Source organism: Charadrius vociferus, unplaced genomic scaffold (assembly GCF_000708025.1).
Source record: "Charadrius vociferus isolate BGI_N301 unplaced genomic scaffold, ASM70802v2 scaffold858, whole genome shotgun sequence".
In the NCBI taxonomy this organism is placed as follows: domain Eukaryota; kingdom Metazoa; phylum Chordata; class Aves; order Charadriiformes; family Charadriidae; genus Charadrius; species Charadrius vociferus.
Window position 1 is genome coordinate 3,200,327 of NW_009649724.1, and position 22,931 is coordinate 3,223,257.

General features: G+C 42.8%; 2 protein-coding genes across 4 annotated transcripts in view; one reads left to right on the forward strand and one right to left on the reverse strand.

Annotated features, from left to right (window-relative positions):
• Positions 1 to 3,711: 3,711 nt before the first annotated feature.
• On the forward strand, positions 3,712 to 4,851 carry KCNJ1 (potassium inwardly-rectifying channel, subfamily J, member 1). The gene has a single exon (XM_009890809.1). It carries the CDS (start codon positions 3,736 to 3,738, stop codon positions 4,849 to 4,851), a length of 1,116 nt encoding a protein of 371 aa, XP_009889111.1. The 5' UTR covers positions 3,712 to 3,735.
• Positions 4,852 to 14,667: 9,816 nt separating this feature from the next.
• Positions 14,668 to 22,931, reverse strand: part of FLI1 (Fli-1 proto-oncogene, ETS transcription factor) — a 77,333-nt gene continuing 69,069 nt past the window's right edge. For 2 of the 3 annotated variants that reach the window (XM_009890811.1, XM_009890810.1), the window contains exons 6-8: positions 19,567 to 19,629; positions 18,220 to 18,267; positions 14,668 to 17,245 (exon numbers count right to left, since the gene is read on the reverse strand). In XM_009890811.1, coding sequence (XP_009889113.1) covers positions 16,716 to 17,245; positions 18,220 to 18,267; positions 19,567 to 19,629 — 641 coding nt within the window. In that variant the 3' untranslated portion in view covers positions 14,668 to 16,715. Of the gene's footprint in view, positions 17,246 to 18,219; positions 18,268 to 19,566; positions 19,630 to 20,904; positions 20,971 to 22,931 lie in introns of all 3 variants that reach the window. The other variant, XM_009890812.1, reaches the window with a different exon arrangement.

The window sequence follows — 22,931 nt, forward strand, 5'->3', positions numbered from 1 at the left end:
GAACTTTCTGGGCATTTATCAAATATTCTGGGTAGATGGACTCATAGGTGAGTTAGGAAAGATCAGGGACTTGAGAATGGAAATCCCAAACTTTCTGCTTACTCTGGTGATCACTGTGAAATATGAGACTGGAACAGGGAAGTGGAAATTTCTTTTTTTTCATAGCTAACCTTGACGTGTCATCTTTATTCATGGAGTAGTTTTATTGGCAGATGCCCCATTGTTTAAGATTACAAGCAGTGCAGTGCACCTTCTATAAACATATTACGCCTGGGGACAGCAGCAGCTTTGCTAACTCCTGCACCAGGGAGTTTCACCTGCGAGACAGACAGCAATACTGTGTTTATTTGGGCCCAACAGGAAACATATCCTGGTAAATATTAGCTAAGATGTAGCTGGATTACCTTCGCTGATTTAAACTGAAAGGACTTTTAAGTGCTGTACTATACAACTCGCTTTACATAAAGTGAGGTTTTCTTTCTCCTCTAGACAGACTGTCATATACTCGCAGTATGCTCATACAGGAGGGAATTTTTCTCCTGGTGAAGCAAATCTACACTTCAGTTGTGTGTGGCAGCAAGAAAGATTTGTTGAAGGGAAAATTCCTTTGTCATTCTGCCTGAAGAAGGGTGTAATTCTTCTGCCTCTTTGATCTACCTGGGGGTAGCTTAAGCAGGGCTTGTAAAAGAGCCTCTAAAGAGGGCATGTCAGATTTAAAGAGGCAGGAAAAGAATGGTAAAACTGGGGATCTATTTTCAAGGTTCCAGTCTGACGGCCATGCTGATTAGCTTGCTCTCATCTCGTCTGTGATTATCATCTGTTGAATTCTATGTCCAGACCCTTGGTCAAATTTCCAGAGATTTCTGATGAAGGCTGAATAGCAAAATTGTGGTAACAATTTATCACAACCCCTAGCATGAGAAGATGGGTAGATTAGAAACTAAAATTTTTCTTCAGATTTCTCCCCTTCCTGTCTGTTCACTGGAATAAGGAGTAAGTCTGCTGTAGCTCACCCATACCAAAGGTACACGTGTGCAGCTTATGATGGACAGGCTGAGGCATCCCAGCATTTCACACACTGTCTATTCTGGCAATGACAGCCAATATTCACATTATTGCAGAAAAGGACAAAATGAATGCCAATGTCAGCTGAAGCTGCACGTTTCTGCACAATAAATAGGGGTGTTAGAATTTAAATACTGGAAAACTTCTTTGAATAGCGTGTTGCACAGGAATATTTTATATTTGCTCAAACTACGCATTAACATGAACACATTAAAAGCGCATTGAGGATTGTTTAGAAAGTGACCTCATTGCCCCCTTCCTCGGATACATGCTTAAAGTTTAACCCTCATCAGCTGCATTTGCAACCAATAAATTCAACAGCAAAAGTTTAAAACAGTGAAAAGGTACATGACAACAAAAGTGACCTTCAATTTTTTCATCCTAATTTTAATGAGCAGAGGAGAAAGGTGATTTCAGCCTAAGTGCATAAAGAAGGCAACTGTATAAGACAAACAAATTAATTCTCAGGGCTGTTGATACAAACAAGGACATAAAATCACAGAATTTACCTCTGGCTTTACAAAATGTAATTAACTTGTACTTAGACTCCATCTTTGATAATGTAATATTTTCCCTTTGCTACTGATTATTATATATAAAGGACTTCTCTGACCCCCATAACTATGTCTAATGGAAGGATTTCTGGTTTAGCCAACTAAAACATTTAGGCAGCTTCTCTAAGCTAATCTGGATGCCTACAAAGTAAATAAAAGACTTTGCCAAAGAGCCATTCATTCCTTCATAAAACAGTTGTGGTGACAAGACAAGCGGACCCTCAGCAGGTGCATATGCTTCCTTTACTGTCTCTTAGGAGTCAGCTGTACAACTGGCATAGGCAATTATCTACCATTTAAATGGCTGAAGTTAAATAAGACAAATTTCACACTAAGTAACCCACATCCAGTGTATCTAATCCACTGCACACCTATGCATTATCCCTATTTTGGATATATGAAGTAAGGGCTTAAGAGATAGAAAAAGCACATTATTACCTCCTGAAATCAAGCAAAATTTGAGCAGTCGGGTTGGCAACAATTTGAGCCTAAGCATTTTGCTCCTCGCCAAAAAGGAAGCTGGGGTGGGACAGCAATATGATGCAGGGTTTCAGGTAAGTGTTGTAGCATCTTTAGCTTGCATCTGAAAAAAAACCCAACCCATTCCTAAAGGTTGTTTTGGTGTCATCCTCTATTAGGAAGGGTAACGCAGCAGTAAAGTACCAGTAGCAAACAATTACAAAGCCCCCAGCATCTCGTGATCTGAGATGCACTCTTCAAGTGCAGGTCCTTCTAAAGAAAAAGTCATCCATAGCAGCTGCAGGTCCCCAAAACGTTCAGGTCTCTGTGCAGCTGGGGACACCGTGTCCTTAGAGACACAGTAAACTCAGAACACCATTTGTATGAGTCACCAGCGAGAATATTTTCCCCTCAAGTTCTTAAATTATTTCAGTTGTTTTTAAGATGAAGCATTTTGCCCCCAAGAAATGTGATTACAGTACACAGTTAAATTTGGCTACATGAGAAGAATTTTGTTTAACAAAGGCAAAATAAATAGGCACACAAGGGTACACTTTTGGGGGGGTTAAGCACTGTGCACTAATCAAACACATCCTCTCTGGCAAGGAAACACATTTTATGCTCAAAGAGTGATCAACTCTGAAATCTATTATTTTTTCTAAGAACATTCCTAAGTTTTGGGTCAAAATCAGACCCTAGATCTGTCTATGAACATAGCGGGCAATCTCTAACTCCACAGTGGCTCAACCTCTCCCCAGGCCTGCATGTCTGAGTGACTCCAAGACTGGGAATTTTCCAAATGTAGGTTGATCCAAATTCCAGTCTGAACACATCTGTAGTATTTTCTGCATCGACGATTCTTATTCCCTGGGTCTCTTGTTAGTATCGCCAATCATAAAGGACAAAATTAACAGGGATGCAGAGCTACACTTTCCTTTAAGAACAGATTTCAGATTCTGATTCTTTAGTCTCAGCAGTACCTTTGTGGTGAGTAAACATCCAATTGTCATGCTGCTGAAATTTAATCTTTCCTTTTATTCTCACCTAAAAGTCCTATTTGAGATGTTTTTTGCAGTTCCAGAGCTTGAAATTCATACCCTCAAACCAAGTCTATAACTATGCTAAAAATAACTGCATATCTGGCTTAATTATGCCTTCTGCATCAGCTCTCGCTTCTTCCTAAATTTGCTATCCACATGACATTTGAAGTCTCCTAATGGCAACGTACACACACACACAGTGTGTACAGGCCCCATTTCATCTTCTAAAAGGCGGAAAGACCTCTTCAAAAACCCAGCCATTCCCCACCAGTCTCCCCAACTTATGTCCACAATGAAGTTACCTGCTTCTCTATGTCTCCACTGACTCAACTAAGCAGAGGACAATATTAACAGTTGACTGATTCGAAGTTTACTGAGCAAGCCAAAATGATTATTTTTTTGCTGGAATGCTCCTTAGGCAAGAATCTGTTAGTTTCCTCATATACTTACTGGAACTTTTCCCCATCAGCTGAGGGAAAATATGCAAATTATATAACTTTAAACAAGTGTCTCAAGACTTCATCAGAATTTACTTCTCGCCTGCAGGTATAAACGAAACCTGCATTACCCATAATGTTTATTATTTCTTACTCTCCAGAACACTATCAGCAGAGGGAATGTTCAACTACCTCCGGAAACGCTTTACCAGCCACATCAGAGAACGTAGCCGACGAAGAGCAAGGCTTGTCTCTAAAGATGGAAGGTGTAACATAGAGTTTGGCAATGTAGAACAGTCAAGGTTTGTCTTTTTGATTGATATATGGACAACTATTCTGGATCTCCGATGGAGATACAAAATGACTATCTTCATTTCAGCGTTCTTAGGCAGCTGGTTTCTATTTGGTCTCCTCTGGTACGTTGTGGCATACATCCACAAAGATCTTCCAGAATTCAATCCTTCCATAAATCACACCCCCTGCGTTGAGAATATCAACGGCCTGACTTCAGCTTTCCTGTTCTCCTTGGAGACGCAGGTAACCATCGGTTATGGCTTCAGATGTGTCACAGAACAATGCGCCACTGCCATTTTCTTGCTCATCTTCCAATCTATCTTGGGGGTAATAATTAATTCTTTCATGTGTGGTGCCATCTTGGCCAAGATATCGAGGTCCAAAAACCGAGCTAAGACCATCACCTTCAGCAAGAATGCTGTCATCAGCAAACGTGGTGGGAAGCTCTGCCTGCTTATTCGGGTGGCAAACCTCAGGAAGAGTTTGCTAATTGGCAGTCACATCTACGGAAAGCTTCTGAAGACCACCATCACCCCAGAAGGAGAAACAATCATTTTGGACCAAGTCAACATAGAATTTGTAGTTGACGCTGGCAATGAGAACCTCTTCTTCATTTCTCCATTAACTATTTATCATATCATAGATAAGAACAGCCCATTCTTCCACATGGCAGCAGAGACTATTCTGCAGCAAGATTTTGAATTGGTGGTGTTTTTAGATGGCACTGTTGAAGCCACTAGCGCTACCTGTCAAGTGAGGACATCCTACATCCCAGAAGAGGTGCTCTGGGGATATCGCTTTGCTCCCATTGTGTCCAAGACCAAAGAAGGGAAATACAGAGTAGACTTCCAGAACTTCAGCAAGACAGTGGCCGTGGAGACTCCCCATTGTGCCTTCTGTCTCTACAATGAGAAAGAAGCTAAAGCCAAAGAGAAGAAAGGTTACGACAACCCCGGTTTTGTCTTGTCAGAAGTTAGTGAAACCAGTGACACAAAAATGTAGTTCCAGATATTCGTGGGACTGTATCTTTTTTTCATAATGAATTCAATCTTGAGAGGATTAATAACTTAGTAAAACAAAAAAGAAACACAGGTTTGGGTTTACTCTAATCCAGCATTTATCTTCTCAAAAGCCTCAAATCAAAGAGGAACAGAATACCAGTGATCTCCAGATCTCCAGAACACTATTTAACTACACTATATATATATTTCATAGAGTTTATATTTTTATACCTATGGGACATTTAATGAAGCTGCTATGTTGGAATGTTCAACGCGCTTATGTTCCCAGAGGCATGCATGTCTGTTAAAAAGCCTGAAAAGATGGAGAGAAACTTCAGGACATGTTAAAGATACACAGCTGTCGGAATGAGAACATGAAAGGGGGAGACAGAAGGCAAAGCTAAAGAAACTAAGGGACTTAGAAGCCAAAACTTAAAAAAAAAACCCAAACCAACGTATGTTTCTGTTTGCCAAAGTCCTCTATGAAAGCAGACTCTCTGGCTCCAGAACACTTGAGCACTTTTGAACATTTTGAAAGAATTCCTTCTTTCTTTGAGGCTGGTACATCCACAGAAATGGAGCATTAAGGGATGGCACATGCTTAGGAAGCTAGAAAAGACAAAGCTTGGGCCATCCTGCTGCAGCTAGACCTCTGTAAAATACAACTTCTCTCCTGTAAAAGCCTTTGATTCCTTTCAGGGAAGAACAGCCAAATGGAAATGAAAAGTGAAAAAACAAGAAGCAAAGACCCATCATAGGAGAAGATGAATTTTGCAGCTTATTCCTAACCATCTCACCCTTCAGATCCTCATCTCTCCACTTCCCCAGGAGCTGACTAACTGTGAAATTAGGAAACATCTGAAGACAACTGTCCAGAAAGAAGGTGAGCCACAGCGGGGAGATGGAGAACACATTGATTGCTTCACACCTGGCAGAAAAGCAATCCACTGGGAGAAGAGAGGAAATTCCCAGCTCTAGATGTATCCTTCAAAAAAATCCACAATGCAAACACAGATTATCTTTTCCTTTGAAGCATGAAGGTCTTGTTAAAACAAAAACATGGCATAGGAGCCTCCCACCAACACTGGGCTTCAGATTTACTTCCAAACCGTTCAACTCACCACAGCAAAAAGTGCATCCCTACAGGAAACAAGTTCTGCTCAGCAGTAGGTGAACATTTTCTGGGTATGATTTTTGACATTTAAGTTTCAAATGCAACAAGAAACTTCAATAACTTTTTCGTGAATTACCATTTCCTCACAGCCTTTTTTGTTTCCCAACTAGTTCTTTTGCTGAGAGTTCAAGTGGCAAACCAAAAAGAGAGGTTTTTGGGGAACTCCTCCCACTGATGTAATTCAGCTCATCTATTTTCAACACTGTGGTAAAATGGAAGCATCTTTTTAAAAGCCGCTGGACCAAGCAGTTTTAAAAGAAGGGGAGAATTAAGCAGGTCAAATGCTGACAAGACAAAGTTCTTTTGCAGGTGAACATGATGTGAGTATGGAAATCAAACTCTGGGAACCAGGAGTATTCGGGTCTCAGTCCCAGTGTGGTATCAACTCGTTTGTTGGTTCAGAACAAATCACTTTAGTATGTATCTCAGATTTGCCATCTGTAACACGGGATATAAGGTACTTACGCTGTGCAAAGAACAATGTTATGAACAATTATGTCACTAAAGCACTTTAAAAGACAATTCTCAACTGTCTCAATCTTTCTTCTCTTCAGTGCACCACTGTTACACCCTTCTTCAATTGGAAAGGTCAGCACAGAAAGTTCTGTTCTCATCACACATCACAATTACTAGAAATGGCTGCATTATGGCCAAAACTACAGAATGCTGGAACTGCCAGCTGAAACATTCACAGTAATTCACAGATATTGCCCAATATTTTAAGTGCACTGGTTTTGCAGCCTTGCAAAATAACATCATCAACTGTAAAAGTGTTTTTACAATCCAAATCACCACAGCGTCTGAGCCTCTCCAACCATTAGTGCATCTCAGATTGTCTGCTTGGAAGGACAGTTGTTTTATCCTCCGCTCTGAATGGCACACCCCAGCACAAATAGCGAGCGATTGGTGGCCATCCACAGAACTCTAGGAGGGAGAAGGGAAGTGAAATGAAGTCTCAAAAGTCCCAGACTTGTCTGAACCAAAAGGCTGCTGTGCTGCTCAGTCCTTCCATAGCTGCTGCTACATTTCCTTTATAGGCTTCCTGTACAGTTGGCCTGTGTGTAAATTCCCTAGAAAGCAGTACTGGCAGTATTCAAGGCTTACAAGTTTACCTCTTACCCCTGGGAGAAGAGACACACCAAGATGCCCTTAATAGAAGTAGAAAGATAGACTTTACTGTACAAGAAAAGCAATTCAATAGGAAATCCATTTAAAAGGTCAAACCTTTGGGTTGTGTAGATTCTCCAAGGTCTAAAGGGTCCCTAAACAACACACTTTCAGGCACTGCCCTTGAGAAAGCCATCTCAAAATCTTAAGCCTGTAAGTTCATGACACAGCTTTTCTAAGCTCTTACCCCATGTCCCTACAGCACAAGTGTGAGGAGGCGCTATTCCATGTCTAGAAGTATTAAGCACTATCACAACTCAAACAGAAGACACTTGATCTTGCTGCAAGGACGATGCCCTGCTGTTCAGTCTATTCTAACAGTTACACCTGCCTCAAAAGCTACCTATGCTGCCTACAGTAAGGGAAGGGCGATCATATTCTTCTGCGTGTTTTGGTGTTACAGAGAGAATACGGGGACTGGCTACTGCACGAACAAAGATACGAGGGGGACATACCCAAGTTGACAGGGTCATGGCTGAGCTCTCAAGCTTAGAGGGCGACCATACTGGGACCTAAATGGGAGTCTAGGAATGAAACCTTCCTCCCATGAGCCTGCAGCTGATTGTCACCTCAGGAAATGCCTGCCAGTCCCCAGCTGCCAGCGGTGCACCAGGCAGGAGATAGAGCAGTGCAGGCAGAGCCCAGCAGCAGGAGAACAATGAGTGGAATTTCCTCTTTCTGTCCAGAGAGGGCTGTTTGTCACCAGAGAGATAAAGGCCCAAGGCAAGGAAAAAGGGTTATCGGGAGACATGTGGCACGCAGTGCCACTCAGGAGAGACTCCATAGGAAATCTATTTTGGGGGCTGTCACCCCTACTGCCATTAAAAGAAAGTTCAGTTAAGAGGATGAAAATAAATTTAATCTTGCTGAGCAGAAGGGGCTGGAGGCAACCACAGACCTGATACTGGAAAACAAAGACTGGTTTCTTTACCCGTGACACCGTTTCATTTTTACATCTCCACAGCACTCTGCTTGAGCCTTATGGTTCTCTTTGCCCTCCCTGTCCACCCAGTCTGCAGGCTGCCCATACTGTCGGCAGCAACAATTAGTCCTTTCCACAAAGTGGAACATGCTACGGAGGCCAACAGCCTGGTCAATACAAAGCAAAGGACTGAAGAGAAAGTCCTGTCTCTTCAGGAGAAGAAATCAGATGCTGTACTTATTGCTGGGTTAATGCCTAAAGGATTTAGCTGTGAAAGTGTTAGCCAAGCAGCTAGGCTTGGGAATAATGTGTCTGCACTAAACTTAATTTATCTTCTCATTTCACAAACAACATGTTTCTTCTACTGTATTTATTTTAAACATTCATTCAAGCTGTGCATAATATTTCAACCATTTTGAAATAGATTTACCCTCCTGCTGGCAAATGAATAAGGCATCCTGCTGACTGCTGGAGAAAGGGCCATGAATTAAAATAACTGCTTTTAGTAAACTGACATGTGCTAGTTAGCTGTCTCTACACACCCTTTGGTAGTGACTGGTGAAAAGAGACCCCTAAATAACAATAATAAAAAAACCAAATCCTGGCAAACTGTTTAGATACTCGTACTGACTTGCATTGTTGGAATGTGGCAGACCACTGCTAACTAGCTCACAGCAACTGCCGGGATAACTTCTGCATCTACACGCTTCCTTGTAAACTCAACTACTCACCCATAAACAAGTCAGCAGTGGGCAAAGCCCCGACACAAGTGAGAGCAGCTGAGGTGTCACATCCTCTTTCCTCTCCCCAGGCAGCAAACTGATGTGGTTAGACTCATGTGAATTCAGCTGGGAAGAGCCTTTATTTCCCCTTCCCTTTTATTTTGCCCCCTCCAATTCACCCCCGCCTTGAACTGTCACGGTGCTGGCCCAATTCCTGTTCCCGACACAGGCAGGGAGAAACCACAGCCCAACGCGCGGGATGTGAGCAGAGCCCCTGCTGCGGCAGGGACAGGGGAAGCTGAGCAAGTGCCTAAATCCTCTGCTGAATCTGTGCCTACAGCTTCTCGCTGCGGCCTGGGGAACCTCTATGACAACACCCTAAATCACACGTCACCCTGTGACAATGTCACTGGAACAAGAGCGAGGAAGGCTAAAGCCCTCTCTCTCCACTGCTAGAGTACACAATATGTTTCCTGAGGCCAGGCTGACATTCCTGTGGTGGAAGCATCTGCCTGGGGAAGCTTACGACTTGAACAAACTCACTGCTCCACAAGACAGGCATAAATTCTCCCTGCTCCGGGGAGCTGGACAAGCAAGGGCGGGCTGGAAATGAGACCATCTCACTTCACATCTCAATTCGCACGCCACTAGCCAAATTTAAGCACGGAAAGTATTGAAGCCCTTGCTCTCCTGGGTGACCGCATCCCAAGCAAGCTCCGCAGGGGCCAAGTTACTGCCTTGTTCTGTTATGACAACCCACCGCGGAGGCAGGCTGGGCTGCTGGAGACCACGCAGGGGTGCTGTCAGAGGGATCCGAGCCATCCCCCGAGTGTCTTCTGCCTTGCTGCCGCTGGATGGCAGCCCTTACCTCTGGATGGACCGCACAGCCCGCTCCGCTCCCCGCACAGGCACCAGCCCGACACTGCGCCTTGGCAGCACAGCAAGCTTCACAGCGCGAACTATGGCAATCTTGAAAGCCCAAAAGCAAGAATTTATTGGGACTGTTCCTTATTTTATTACACAAAGTTTAATGCATTTAGGGACTTATTTTTGGCGTGAGCTCTGCTAGCTGGATATATTTAGCCACTTCACAGAAGTGTTGGGAGACTTAATTCACTGCAATGAATTCAGAGGTGATGTGTAAGTGGAGGGCTGGGGGCTGTAAACATCACGTCCGCCGTGGCATCTAAAGCACCCTTAACAGAGTCTGCAGTAGGTGGGGTGGGTTAGTAACAGCGAGGCTGGGTCTGGGGAGACCTATATTCCACGTGCAATTCTGTTCTAACTTCAAGCAAGTCACCGCTCCCTGCTTAGAGCGCCTCAGTTTCCCCAGCTGTTAAAAAAAAGCAACACCACAGGCCACCTTGGGAAAGCTTTGAGCTCTAGCACTATGTTAGTTTTGCAACGGTGCCCAAAAGCACAGCTCAGCTGAAGCCCCCCTCTGATTTGGAAGTGTTCCTGGTACATTACAGAGCCCACAGAAACTCACGCAAAGCATTCACTGCCACTGTAGCAGTGTTTGTAAAGCCATCGTATCACTTGACAGCATCTACAAGTCCAAATTAGGTCCTTTTGTGCTCCTGTGCCGGGAGCTTTGCATACCCCACCAAGGGGCCCTTAGCCCGTTAATCACTACAGGGCTACTCCTCCAAAGCACTGAGGGCAGACCCCCAGCCCAGAGCCTTGCAAGGCTTCCACCCATTCCCAGCCCCAGGCAGACTCAGTCCTGCAGGTCCTGATGGTGACAGAAAACCTATGGGTGGGGTTCAGGTTATTACAGGCACCAACTGCCAACACTCACAGCACAACCTCCTCCCACAGCAGCACAGAGACACTTGGAAAACAGACCTTGTGCTCCCCAAGGGCTGGTGATGCTGTTCATCCCCACGCATGATGGGCCAGCACAGGCCTGTGGCAGAGGAGACTCCTTTGGCTTGCAGACAGGGCTTTGCAGCAGCAGGGAAGGTAAAGCAGATCCAGCATCGGACTTTACAGCTCCAGGAGACAGAAAGTTAACGAAAAGCCAAAGCAAACAACAAGTTTGCAGCAGTTCCTGGAAAGGAAGAAGCAAGCTCTTGTGTTGAAATAGCTGTGCATCAAACTGCCAGAGTCCCCCGGTCACTCCTCCTCCTTTAGCAACTACAACTTAAAATAAGAAATACAGATCTTCATCCTTTTTTGCCTGCTCCTGGATAAGCAGCACCTAGGTCCCCTCCTCTAAAAAGCTCCCCCTGCCGAGAAAAAGCCTTCTGCTTGTTTGCTGCAGCTATTTATAGGGTGGGGTGAGGGGGTGGTGGTGAAGTAGCAGCTCAGCTGCAAACACTTAGGTGTGCCATCACTGACACACCTGCTTGCATGGTGCCTCGTTAGGAGCAGCTCATTCCCCACTGCGTGGCCTCAAAGCTGCTTTTTTTTTCTCGTCTTTCTTTTTAGTGGGTTTAGTATCAGGGACTGTTTGCTAGTCTTAGAGCCTGAAGAGCTGAATTTTGTCACGGATCTCTAGTTCTCTTCTCATACGATAGAAGAATCTGAGCTTTATGTGCAGGGACTTCTGCCTCTGTAGATGAAAAAATTGTAAGGCACGAGCTAAATTATGTTTCATTCTTCGTATGGCCTTAGTTGAGGGTCTTTTAATTCTTTTCTAATATGATAGAAAAGTCTGAGCTTCATGTGCAACAAGTTCTGCTTTTACAGATGAAAATCATACTATCTATGTTATGCTAGGTATTGTGTAAAAGTATACAAACAGGGTCTTTGAAGTGAATTTATAAACCCCAGCCCCCGATGTGCCTCTAGACTACAGCTCTAATTAACACCAAATGCAGCAACACTCAGTTTGATGTGGGAGAACCTACTTTGTTAGGAAGCAGGCTGAAGTCTAAGAAACTAATTTCACAGAGGTCATTAAAAATACTGTATGAGCACAGCAAAGCAGCCTGTAAAAAATCTATTATTGTAATAGTATAATAAAGTGAAGCTGGCTCCTTTAACCCAGAATTTACAGACCGATGGCTCTTTTCTTCTGACAGTAGGGGTGGGAAACAGCAGCTGGGTTCATCAGTGCTTTTATTACAAAGCTTCAGGCGTAGTCATTTACTGTCATTGTGAACAGTAAGAATGCACATGAAATATTACCAGATAAGTCCAGCTTTACACCAAGTACTGGCACCAACAGAAGTTATGGCAAATTTCCCACGTAGTTAGTGTCTCATTAGGACTGGAGTACACTTGTTGGGCGGTAGTATGAGAAATACTTCCTTCTCGTTACTAACGGGAAGGCCTTAGCATGGGGAAATCCCTCTCCCTTGCAACAGTATTAGGTGCATGTTAGAAATTTGCAGTTGTTTGGAAATCCATCCTCAGGGCTAAAATACCATTCTTAGGTATATGAAAGCAGTAAGCCGCTCATGTATACAGAAGATGGGTTCTGGCATATGAGGATTATAGAAAGGATAAGGATAAGGATAGATGCTTAGCTTTAGAAGGATTTGGCATCTCCTAACTTAGCACATCTAGCAAGTGCTTAAGCTGGGAGCTCCATCCTCTCAACTCTAAGCAGTGATTTAGTGGGGATAAAAAGCCTTCTTCAAAATACAGTTGAAATCAGGTTCTAGACTTGATATCTGTAATTAAGCAGTAAGAATAGCTTCTTGTTCTCCCTTTTTCTGATATGCAGACACTGAGGCAGGTACATCTCAAATAGAAACAAGCAGTCACAGAGAGCCCAGCTAAAGGAGCTGGAGCTCAGAGACTGTAAAGCCATCACCGGTTCTACTTCATATACAATCTATTTGTAGAAGGTGAAATGTAAAGCTAATTCTAGTTTGGCATATTTCAGCTAGATCCTATTCAGTGTTTGCACTTGTGTAGCAGAACAGAAACACTGGGTGAATACTAGATGATTAGAAATTAATAGCTAAGTTACCATTGATTTCAATAGGAGCTGGGATTCCTGTGAGGTTTGAATTCTGAACTTCAATGCAGAGAAGATTTTCTGCTATCCCTGTTGACTCACAGCTCACAACCATGTGATCCCAACCATCTGTTTGGTAAACTTTCTGATATAAGCCTGAAATACTTGAATTCCATCTGCCTCATCCTCCTGGGAAAAGCAAAAAGTAGCATTAGTACTGTCAAATTCCTTGTTTATTTTCTCTCAGTGTCGCAGAAACTTGGGTTGGGAGGGGAGATCCCCCTGTTATCATCCCTAGAACTTCCAACATGGCAAAGTCAGGCTAATTATCGGGGGTACAAATGGGCTACCCTGATCTGTATGTTATTATTTGTTCTTTACTTGAGGAATGTAAACTATTTATATCTTATGAAAATGCTAAAAGGTGCCTGGGAAGCGCCCCGCCAGTCTGAGGCTGTCTGGCACACTGGTGTGAGATCTCTTTACTCCAAGATCTCTTTATTCCATAGGAATGCAGCCTGCAATGGGTGGCAAACTCTACCTAAAGCTAAATATTAGCGAATAGTAGCAAAGATTAATACCAGTAAGTACTCTGGAGAGAAGGATGAAAGGAGACAGAAAGGATGTGGACTGTGGATGCTGCTGATCACCTTGCATCTCACTCTGGGCTCCTTTTAAGGTGTTGCAAGTTGGACAGCCAGAAACAGACGCTTCTTAAATTGTCGGTTGTTTTCAAAAGCTTTTTTCACCAAGGATCCTCCTGGCCAAATTTTGCTATCAAAGACATCTTTGCACTCTGATAACCTTCAGATTCTGCCTTTAGATGTTTTTGCGCAATCTTAGTCTTCAGATTTTTCTATTACTGGCAACTGGGCAGGCACGCTGTATTAAAAGAAAAGACTTGATATTTCTATTGATGATGCATAGCCAGAATGAATCTGGGATTGCACTAAAGTGAAAAACAATAGAGATAAGCAAAAAAACACTCACTCTTATGACTAAACTGAGCAACTATGGTTGAATACACAAAGGGAACAGCTCTGCAGTGGTTGAACACTCTAACACGGCTCTTTTTCAGAGCCCAGGCTTGCTAATCAAGCCGGTGAAAGCTATTGTACTAGAAACTTAGCAACAAAAGGTTGTGTGTGGAGGAAGGAAATGGTGTACTTGTGCAGTTATGTATTTCTAAGGGCTTATCAAATCGGCAGAAAGATCAAGCTATCTCTCAGGACCACCGTGTGTCTGCAAAAATACAGGAAGTGCCTTTGCCTGACCTTTATACACAATCAGAAGATTCCTTGGCAGCGCTTGTTTTTGCAGCCTCTTACTCCACCTCAGGAATGCTTTGGAGCACTGGCTTTCCCTGGGGTTTGGGGCTAGGTGAGAAACATGAGCAGCAGGCAGGCGGGTAATACATACAGCATTGCATATATACATTCTGTCAATGACTTCTTGAGCGCCCTGAAGAGCAAACAGATGGAGATGTCTATTAGGTCAGTTATGGCTCTTGCAGGGAGGCTGCATGTCCTGGCACTCGGCACGGTGCTGTGACAAGGGCAAGGGTCTGCTCCCAGCCCTGCCACCGTCCTCGTACAAGACACTTCACCTCCTCCAGCTTTGGCTACTCTACCACTTTCTCTCTCTCTCTCTCTCTCTCTCCATGGACAAAAGATGGAGCCTAGGTTTCTGATTTAGACACTTCAATAACTAAATTAGGTCTGATAAACACTGGCTCCAGAGACACCAATTTTCTGGAATAAGAAGTCGATATTGTTTTATAGTGATAAGGATTATGATTGCCACTACGATGGAGCTGCTTTGTTTTCCTTTTTAGCTAAATTTAATTTAGAGGCAGAGTTCATGCTTTATCTGCAGATATGAGATGGGAGGGAGAGAGTGGGACAATATGATGCCTTAGAGAAGAAAACCACCATTTATTTTGTCACATTTTTTTACATCGTCCTCTTCATACAACAGTTCCATTGTAACACTTAATACATTTCTTAAAAAACACCAAGATTACTTGCAAAATTATATATATTTTAATATCCAAAAAGTACATTGCATATATATAGTAGCAAAAGCCCCATTTCCATGGGTAATTTCTTCATACTTAAATTTTGCGATTATTGCAGTAATGTTACTTATAAACATCCCGAAAGCACTAAGACCTAAACTGATTAGCTTGATCTTATTGTTCCATTTTGTTAAATAATGGCATCAGTGCTTCTGTTTAAAGTTATGAGCAGACTATAATGTTCTGGTTTCAGGCTCTCATCCTGCAATCGGATGCACATGGACCAAATCTTGCACCCGCACGGAGTCCCAGAGGTTATGTCTAGACTAGATATTTGTGATCCTGTTAATTGGTTGCCAGTTAATACAAGTTAGCTAATAGGTTGTACATGTAAGTCTCAGCCCTGCTCTAGACATCTGTTCTAAAACACAAATGCTTGTGGTTTACCCTTCTGTTTATGGCACCAAACCGCCATTTGTGGATCATCAAATTAACATGTGCAAAATTAGAGATGGCTGAGAATTTCTGAAGGTTTAAAATTTAAATGAAAACCCCTAGTGAAAGTTTTCGAAAAGATGTTGTGAGAAGTATTTGATAATTTCCTCTGTGAAGTGGTTAAGATCTTTCCAAAGTTCAAGATTTTGGTGAAAAATAATCAAAAAATATTTAAATAGTTGCTTTAAAATGCTGGTGCATGTTTTCAATCAGCTTCAATGCAAACATGTTGACTAAGTGGAGTTAATTTGCAGACAATTATGACAGGCTGATACAAGAAAAAACTAGTCTAGACAAATCCAGGGAAAGCTGGAAGATTTCTGGCTACTTTGGGGGTCAATTATGAATCCAATTGCAGGACCAAGGCTGTCTCCAACAGATACATTACTCATGTCTTATTTTTAATTTTTTTTAGCAAAAAGTACAAAGCTACAGCCCAAATGTACAGATTGAAAAGATGTACAAATTACATTAAAAAAAAAACAACAACAAAAACAACCCACAAACAACTGAGCTGATAGTAAAAAACAAACCTGCATTTGTGACCGAGGTCAACTCGTTTTATTTAAACTTTCTTTTAAAACTGTGAGATATAGGGAAAAATAACTCTGCATAATTTATACAGTAATTTGCCTTCTGATTTGTTGACCACTTTGGATGACGGTCTGACAAACGCACAGCGTTCGCGAATCGGTAGCATTTAGCGATCCCTAAAACTCTGGCAGAGCTCAGGGGCCTGCTGTCATTTATTTTACTTCACTTTTGCTTTCAAGGAATGTCTGTGCTTGAAATTAGGTTACTTTTTGTTCTGGTTTCTGATGTTTCTGGAGTTAATACACAGTTCTAATGAAGTTGTATGCTCTAGAAAAGTTCCTTCAATGCCCTTTACTTCTTAAAATATACATGTACATATATATATATGACTATATATATATTTCATTTCCAGTTGGGAGAAAATCCTCATCTGCCTTAAAGCTAAGATTCCAGTTGCAGTCCCCTGCGGCCCAACGTCCTCCACTTAATGGTCAAATTGCCTACCCTCTCCACAGCGAGAAAAAGATCCATGTAGTCATCTTTTCCTACGACCCACAGTCGGATCTATGTCTTGTCAAAAGCCTTTGAATCCTTAAAAATTTCTCTCATCAAAAAGCTAATAATCGCTCCAGGTAATGGTGAACAATCTTCATAGTCAGTTCCTACAGAGGACATAAGCGTTAAAACCCAAAGAAAATGCAGAGTACTGGCCCAAAGAAGCATCCATCTCTCAGTTCAAGACACAAGAGGCAAAGTTACAAAAGTAAAAGGTTTGCTCCAGGAATAACCAATATCCAGTTTTAATTCTTCCCCAGAAAGGCCACAATTATCCATTAAGGCTCCCCCCAAAAAACATAAAAATCCCAGAAGTAAAGAAAAAGTCCAACCAGACTGATAAAGGCCACTTGAAGATAAAAGCATCTAGTAATAGCTGCCCAAGTGTGGTGATACATGGGCGTTGGGATGGCGAGGGACATTGGGGTTTGGATAAATGCTTCCTGCAGGGGAGGTCCAATAAGGTGAGGCTGCTCCAAAGAAACTGGATGATGTGACAGGCATAGAAGAAGGGTGCGGGGGTACAAAGTTCACCTTCTGCTGGTGGGCATGGTAAGACGGCATGTAGGAGAGATCTGATGGATACTTGTACATTGACGATTCAGTGGGATGAGGCTGAAGAGCCTGGGCAATGCCATGAAAGTCAAATTTGTAGGCATACCTTTTGCCATGCACTTTGGTCATAATGTTCTTATCATAGTAGTATCGGAGGGCTCGGCTCAGCTTGTCGTAATTCATGTTGGGCTTGCTTTTGCGTTCTCCCCAGCGCCGTGCCACTTCATCAGGGTCCGTCATCTTGAATTCCCCATTGGTCCCTTCCCATGTGATACAGCTGGCGTTGGAACTGTCCGACAGCAACTCGAGGAGGAACTGCCACAGTTGGATCTGCCCGCTCCCTGCGAGAAGCAAGCCAAAGAGGAAAGGAAATGACATTGTGTTTCCTGCTTAAAAGCAAAGACAAAGGCAGGAAACAGAAGGACTATCTCGATCTTTACTGGGAACTGCTCCTTCAAGCCTTAGAAAATCTTACGTAGGAATGGATAAACTGTTCCCAGCAAACAAGTTAGTCAATCCTTTGTTCTGTTCATGAGTTTGAGGTCAGATTAGATTTCATAATGGTCGCCTTTGGCCTTAAAATCTTTGGGCTATTCATAAACAGGTTTTTTCCCCGAGCATACTGTTCTGCAAAATTTTTCACTGAACAGTTAACACAGTATATTTCAACTCTTAATTGCTTACTGTTTACCATGGATATTGTTTTGGATACCTACAGTTTTCTTTCCAGTTGGTGATCTGAGTTACGTAAGATTAATTCTTCCCCAGACTAGATGACTCCTAGTTTTATTCAACGTGGTTATACTAATAGTAAAGCGCATTATGAGGACGTTTCCTTACAAGCATTCAATGTATACAAGTTTGTTTAGTTCAAGCAGGATTTACTCCAGGTCTTACTCCCCAAAGTCAGGGGTTGTTTTCTGCAGATGGCCTGCTAGGGACAGTTACTAAGCTGTGACTTTTGGAGACGCTTTGTGCCTTCCATTCAACTAATCCATCGCAGACAGTGAAAAACTAACCTGTACTGCAAATCTGAGAGACCAGCATTTAAGTCCCCTATATGGTTTTGCTTAAGAACGTTCAGGATAGTGATTTTGCCCTGACAAAGATGATGTTGCACCACTTTCCTCACTTTTCTGTAAGGATTCGTGCAAAAGTGCTTGTGAGAGCACAGCTACTGAAGTCAATGGCTCTCACAGCCTGCCCCTGTGTTAAAAGGACAACAGCTACTCGTCCAGTACAGACTGGAGCCGTAGATCAGAAGGAGAGCTAAGCCCTTTGATAATGGTGGTCTGAAATTTAAAGACGAACTCACCTGGATTGGCAAGACGGCTACTAGTGGGCCCCAGGATTTGATAGGGATCTAAAAAAAACCCGCCAACAAAAGCTATTTTAAAAAATGCTTCATCAAAAAGAAACAACAGTTCATTATTGTTTATTCTAGAAACCAGTTCAAATTTTCACTTTTTTTCTTTACTCATACTGCCTCTTCTCTTCGGGCCTGGAACAGACTTGATGTGTTCCTTATTTCTTTTTTAGCAAACAACCACCAATTATTTATGGAATCTGAAATGGAACAGTGATTCTGGCATTGGTTTCAGACTTTCTGCCTGCTTTCAAAGATTGTAATCTCTTTGGACATACCCTACACTTATGTGTCAACTAGAAAACATGAAATGTGAAAAAAGAAGTGAGGGATAGTAGAGCAGTAACAAATCAGGAGCATCTATATTTCTCCTAATAAAAAGAGCGGGACAGCAGATGAAATTTTCAAATTCACTTATTAGCAGTCCAGCTTGCTTCCCTCTGAGGTCAGTGAAATGTTCACCCAACTCTTCCTTACCTAAGCAAGCAGCGCGTTAGACAAATGGGAGTAACAGGAGTTTTGTCACTGGCTCCAATGAGGCTGAGTGTTTCTTGAAAACCCCACAGTGCATTTATTAGGAATGAATTCCTTCCCTTTTTGTGGGGCCTCCTCAGCCCTAATCTCTACACTTCTCCTTTGCTTCTCTCTGGTTTTGGTGATTTGGATCTATAGCATTTGCTCGTGGATTGAATCAATGCCAAAAGAACCAACCCCCTAAAAAAAAGGGGGGGATGGAAAGCAGCTGTGCAAAGCAGAGAAGGTGGTATTTAGCTTTTCAAAGGCCCCTTGGGAAACTAGCAGGAAACACTACTGCTGTTGCTGCCCAGCAGGGTTTGCTTTTCTTATTTGGTTTTCTTTGACGCAGGGGAAGCCCTGTTGATTCTGTTTGGAGATACTTCCACTGACCATCGCTACAGCAGAGGTGAAGAGGTAACGCGCAGACAGTCCATCACTGCAGCCTAAACAGTTCTGTGCCCCTAACTGCTTGGTGACCTGGAACACGGCACGTCGTGATGCTTCAAAGGCGACGCAACTGATGCTAGGCACTGCACGTGACTCAGCTGAAACAAGGATGTTTCTTTTGAATGGGGAAGGACAAGGCAGTAAAATAGAAACGGTTCGGAACAATTGCTGCCACTGCTTGGTCACAGTTGACTAATTATTCTGAGACTTCCCTGTAAAGCTCTGCCTGTTTGTCCTGTGCCCTCAGTTGGTGCTGCTTGACACATTTATTCACCCAATCTAGTACAAATCTAATTACTTAGCAAATGCAGCAGGGACAAAATCCACAGTTACCTGGCTGAGGCCGTTGCTGTTCTGTTGTCTTATTCACATTTTGCGTCCCTGCAACAGGAGGGCCTGTAAAAACAGAGAAAGATCTTATATGTACTAGAACAGACAAGTACAAGATACATTGAACAGGAATAATTGCGACTGGGATGGGAAAAGTTTTCTAATCCTAAGAGCTGATAGTTTTGAAATGGCACTATAAAATCAAGAGATTTCACTAGAAATTAAAAATTTCACCATAAAATGAAAATATGCAGATGAGGCAAGAAAAAATATTATGCAGGTACCTTATTAATTTTCTGTCTTTTATAGTAACTTCCATTCTAGTTTACATCCATGTTTTGAACAGAAAAATGGATTTTTTAAAGATGTATAAATTCTGACCTTCTTTCATGTTGGAACTTTTTTCAATATTTTTTGGAAAGAGCACTTCTTTATTTAAAGCTTTTTATGCAAAAAAGTTTTGGTTTTATCAAATCAAACATTTTGTTGAAAATATCACGGCCATTTCTATAAACCACCTCAATGTTAACATCTGTTCCTTCTCTTCACATCATTTCTCATAACAGAAAACTTTGACTCAAAGAATAGCCTTCACATTTAGAGTGCTCATCACTCAGAAAGCTGCAAAGCAAAGGAAGCATAAGCTGACAGCCAGGTTCTGCCACATTTATTTGCACCCAGTAGTATCTCGTTGACAGTCAAATGTGCTCAGCTTGCACTGCTGCGCAGGGATACATCCCAGCAGTGCAAGCAGAGGGGAGTGTGGCTCAGGATCAGCGGGTTATGTTAGTTAGAATACAGTCTTTAGGGACAGGAAACTGATATTTCTAACGAGATGTCACCCAGAGTGGTACTGTGAATTCAGAGACACTGTAAAACCAGTAAGAAACAAGAACAGTTGGGTGAGTAGGTCTCATGCAGTAGGGCCCTAGCTGCCCGCTAGACTTTGTGTAGAATCTTACTTTCTGAAAAATATTAAGAAACTCTCAGAATCTGCCCAAGCTCTCTACATCTGTTCCTAAAAAAATTACACTGGACCACAGGCGGGTGGTTAACTTGGAGTCTATGTTTGTATGGAGGACCTACTCCTGGCCCCTTAATCAAATCTCGAAAGTATTAGAGGTTTGTGCTGTCATCTTCAATACACGATTCAATAATAAAAGTATTTGTGTCAATTTTTACTTATTTTCATAAGATAATCCTAGCTCTTCTCTTACTGACTATCCCCAAATCTTCCGCCATTCTGATGCTCATAACACAAGCCAGCCATGCCTTTCTTCTCCTACGGTTTCATTTTGATCTTCCGTTGCAGAATTTATGATTCCCATTGAGACAACTTACTTTTGGTGAGGCCAGAATTCATACTACTGCCCCATCCTGTTCTCCTGACTGCATCATAGAAGGGATCTAATGACAAAAGACAACAGGCACAGAGGGGTTGAAATCAACTCTTCCCAAAAAAAACTTGCTTTGTATCTTGGTCCCACCTGGCTTGGTATTACGCAGATATGTGATTTTTCCTCTCCCGAATCTCCTGTGCTCCCTGGAGCCTCTCACAAAGGCAACAGGCTGTAAATACAGCTGTTGGGACTAGCTGTTTGCATGGTGCTCCAGCCTGATACCTTCTGATCATGAAGGAGATCCCCTTTCTCTTATCCCAAGATGACAGAAGACCACAGGCAGAAAAGGAGGATGAGATGAACCCTTTTGTGATTTCACAGAACAGAAATGGCAACTTTAAAACCCAGGGAGGCCAAGGACTTGACACACACAATAAGGAAGCTATTTTAAGGAGGGGGGAAAGGGGAAAAAGCATCCTCTCAGGCGAAATTCAAAATGCACCTCTGACCAAGGCACTGGAAAGGAGAGAGCACTGCCTCGTGCCCCGTTGGGCTGCACAGCGCAGTGGGGCTGCGCAGCTCCCTGCGGAAACATCCCAGGCACTTGCACATTCCTCCGGGCGCTGGGAAAGCTGCTGCAGCTTTGAAATTACAGCCTTCTAGTTATTGGCATGAAAAGGAAAACAGAGAAGGGATGGGAGAGGGAAGGGGAGGGGAAGAGAGGGAGAGAAAGAGGAGGAGGGAAGAGAGTCTGTTTTTATTTTTATTTTACTTATTTGTTTTTTCCCTTTTTACTAGAAACCACAAACCCCACTGCAAATAGATCAGACTGAAAAACAAACCACTACGGTTTCAGCCTGGTACAAAGAGTGCGACGGGACATCTCTGGAAGAGGGAGGCAGCCCCAGCCGTGCTGTCCCCTGAAGGGAGCCCTGTCCCCGCTCCCATGGCTGGGCAAGGAGCAGCAGGGCAGGACACTGGCTGGCAGCCTGGCGCTGCCGGGGAGCTTTATCCCCAAGCTCAGTTCTCAGCAGCTGTCATTGTTTTAAACAATCAGCTGGTTGCACGGGTGGCATTTTCCTTGCTGGAAACCCGTCGTGCAAATCTGAACTTCATCTGAGCGCACCCGGAGCTTTGGCTGCTGCGCTATCAGTGACTGAAATCAGGAGAGCAGAGATGAGGTTTGAAGTAACCACTGGCTTTTCCCATGTCCTCTTTGCAGCCAGTCTCTGACTTTCATTTCTCCCCTGGGATATCCTTCAGAAGTATTATAACTGGAGCTATTAGAGCAATGTTTTGGGAAATATTTTGAAAAAACATGAGTTCTTCATTGAGAGACAAAGGCAGAACCTCGGAAATTTCCACCAATGGAGATGCTAATGTACATTTTGGTTAGCTCAATCAGAAACAGTTTTGCCATTGTGTAATTTTAATGGAAATGTTAATGGTGATCCTGTTAAAAAATTAATTCTCCAACAGAAGAATTATTTTCAAATTGGGAAAAAAATTCCTTGCCCAAAAGTAGTAGAACTCATTGAAAATTTTCAATTTTCTCGGATTCTTTTTGGGTCAGATAATTGACTGAAGTGAATCAACTGATACAAATGGGTTGGTTGATTCAGATGCATCAGCATGTTTTGAGTAAACAAGTAGGCCATCATCTGGATAGATGATCATCCTTCTCCTCCTCCAGATGGAGAAACTTTGTCACAGAGGAGGAGCCTGCTTTCCTCACAGTGTCACAGAAAGGGTGTAAAGTGCATCTCCTGAGGGTTTTTTAACCAATAAGTGACGCTATTGCAATCAGATGGGCTGACCAGGCGTGTATTGCTATGGCTTCTTGGGCTTTACAGGATCAAGGCTTGGTTCTCCAGATAAATTTGGCTAAGCCTGGTCAAAATTATAATTCAAACCTCTCTGAATGGGTTTCCTTGGATCATGTGTTTTAGGTTGGAAAATGCCAGCTTGGAAGGACGGTGTGCATGAGACTCAGTCCGGGTTTAAACCAAGTTTAGTGTACCTCAGATG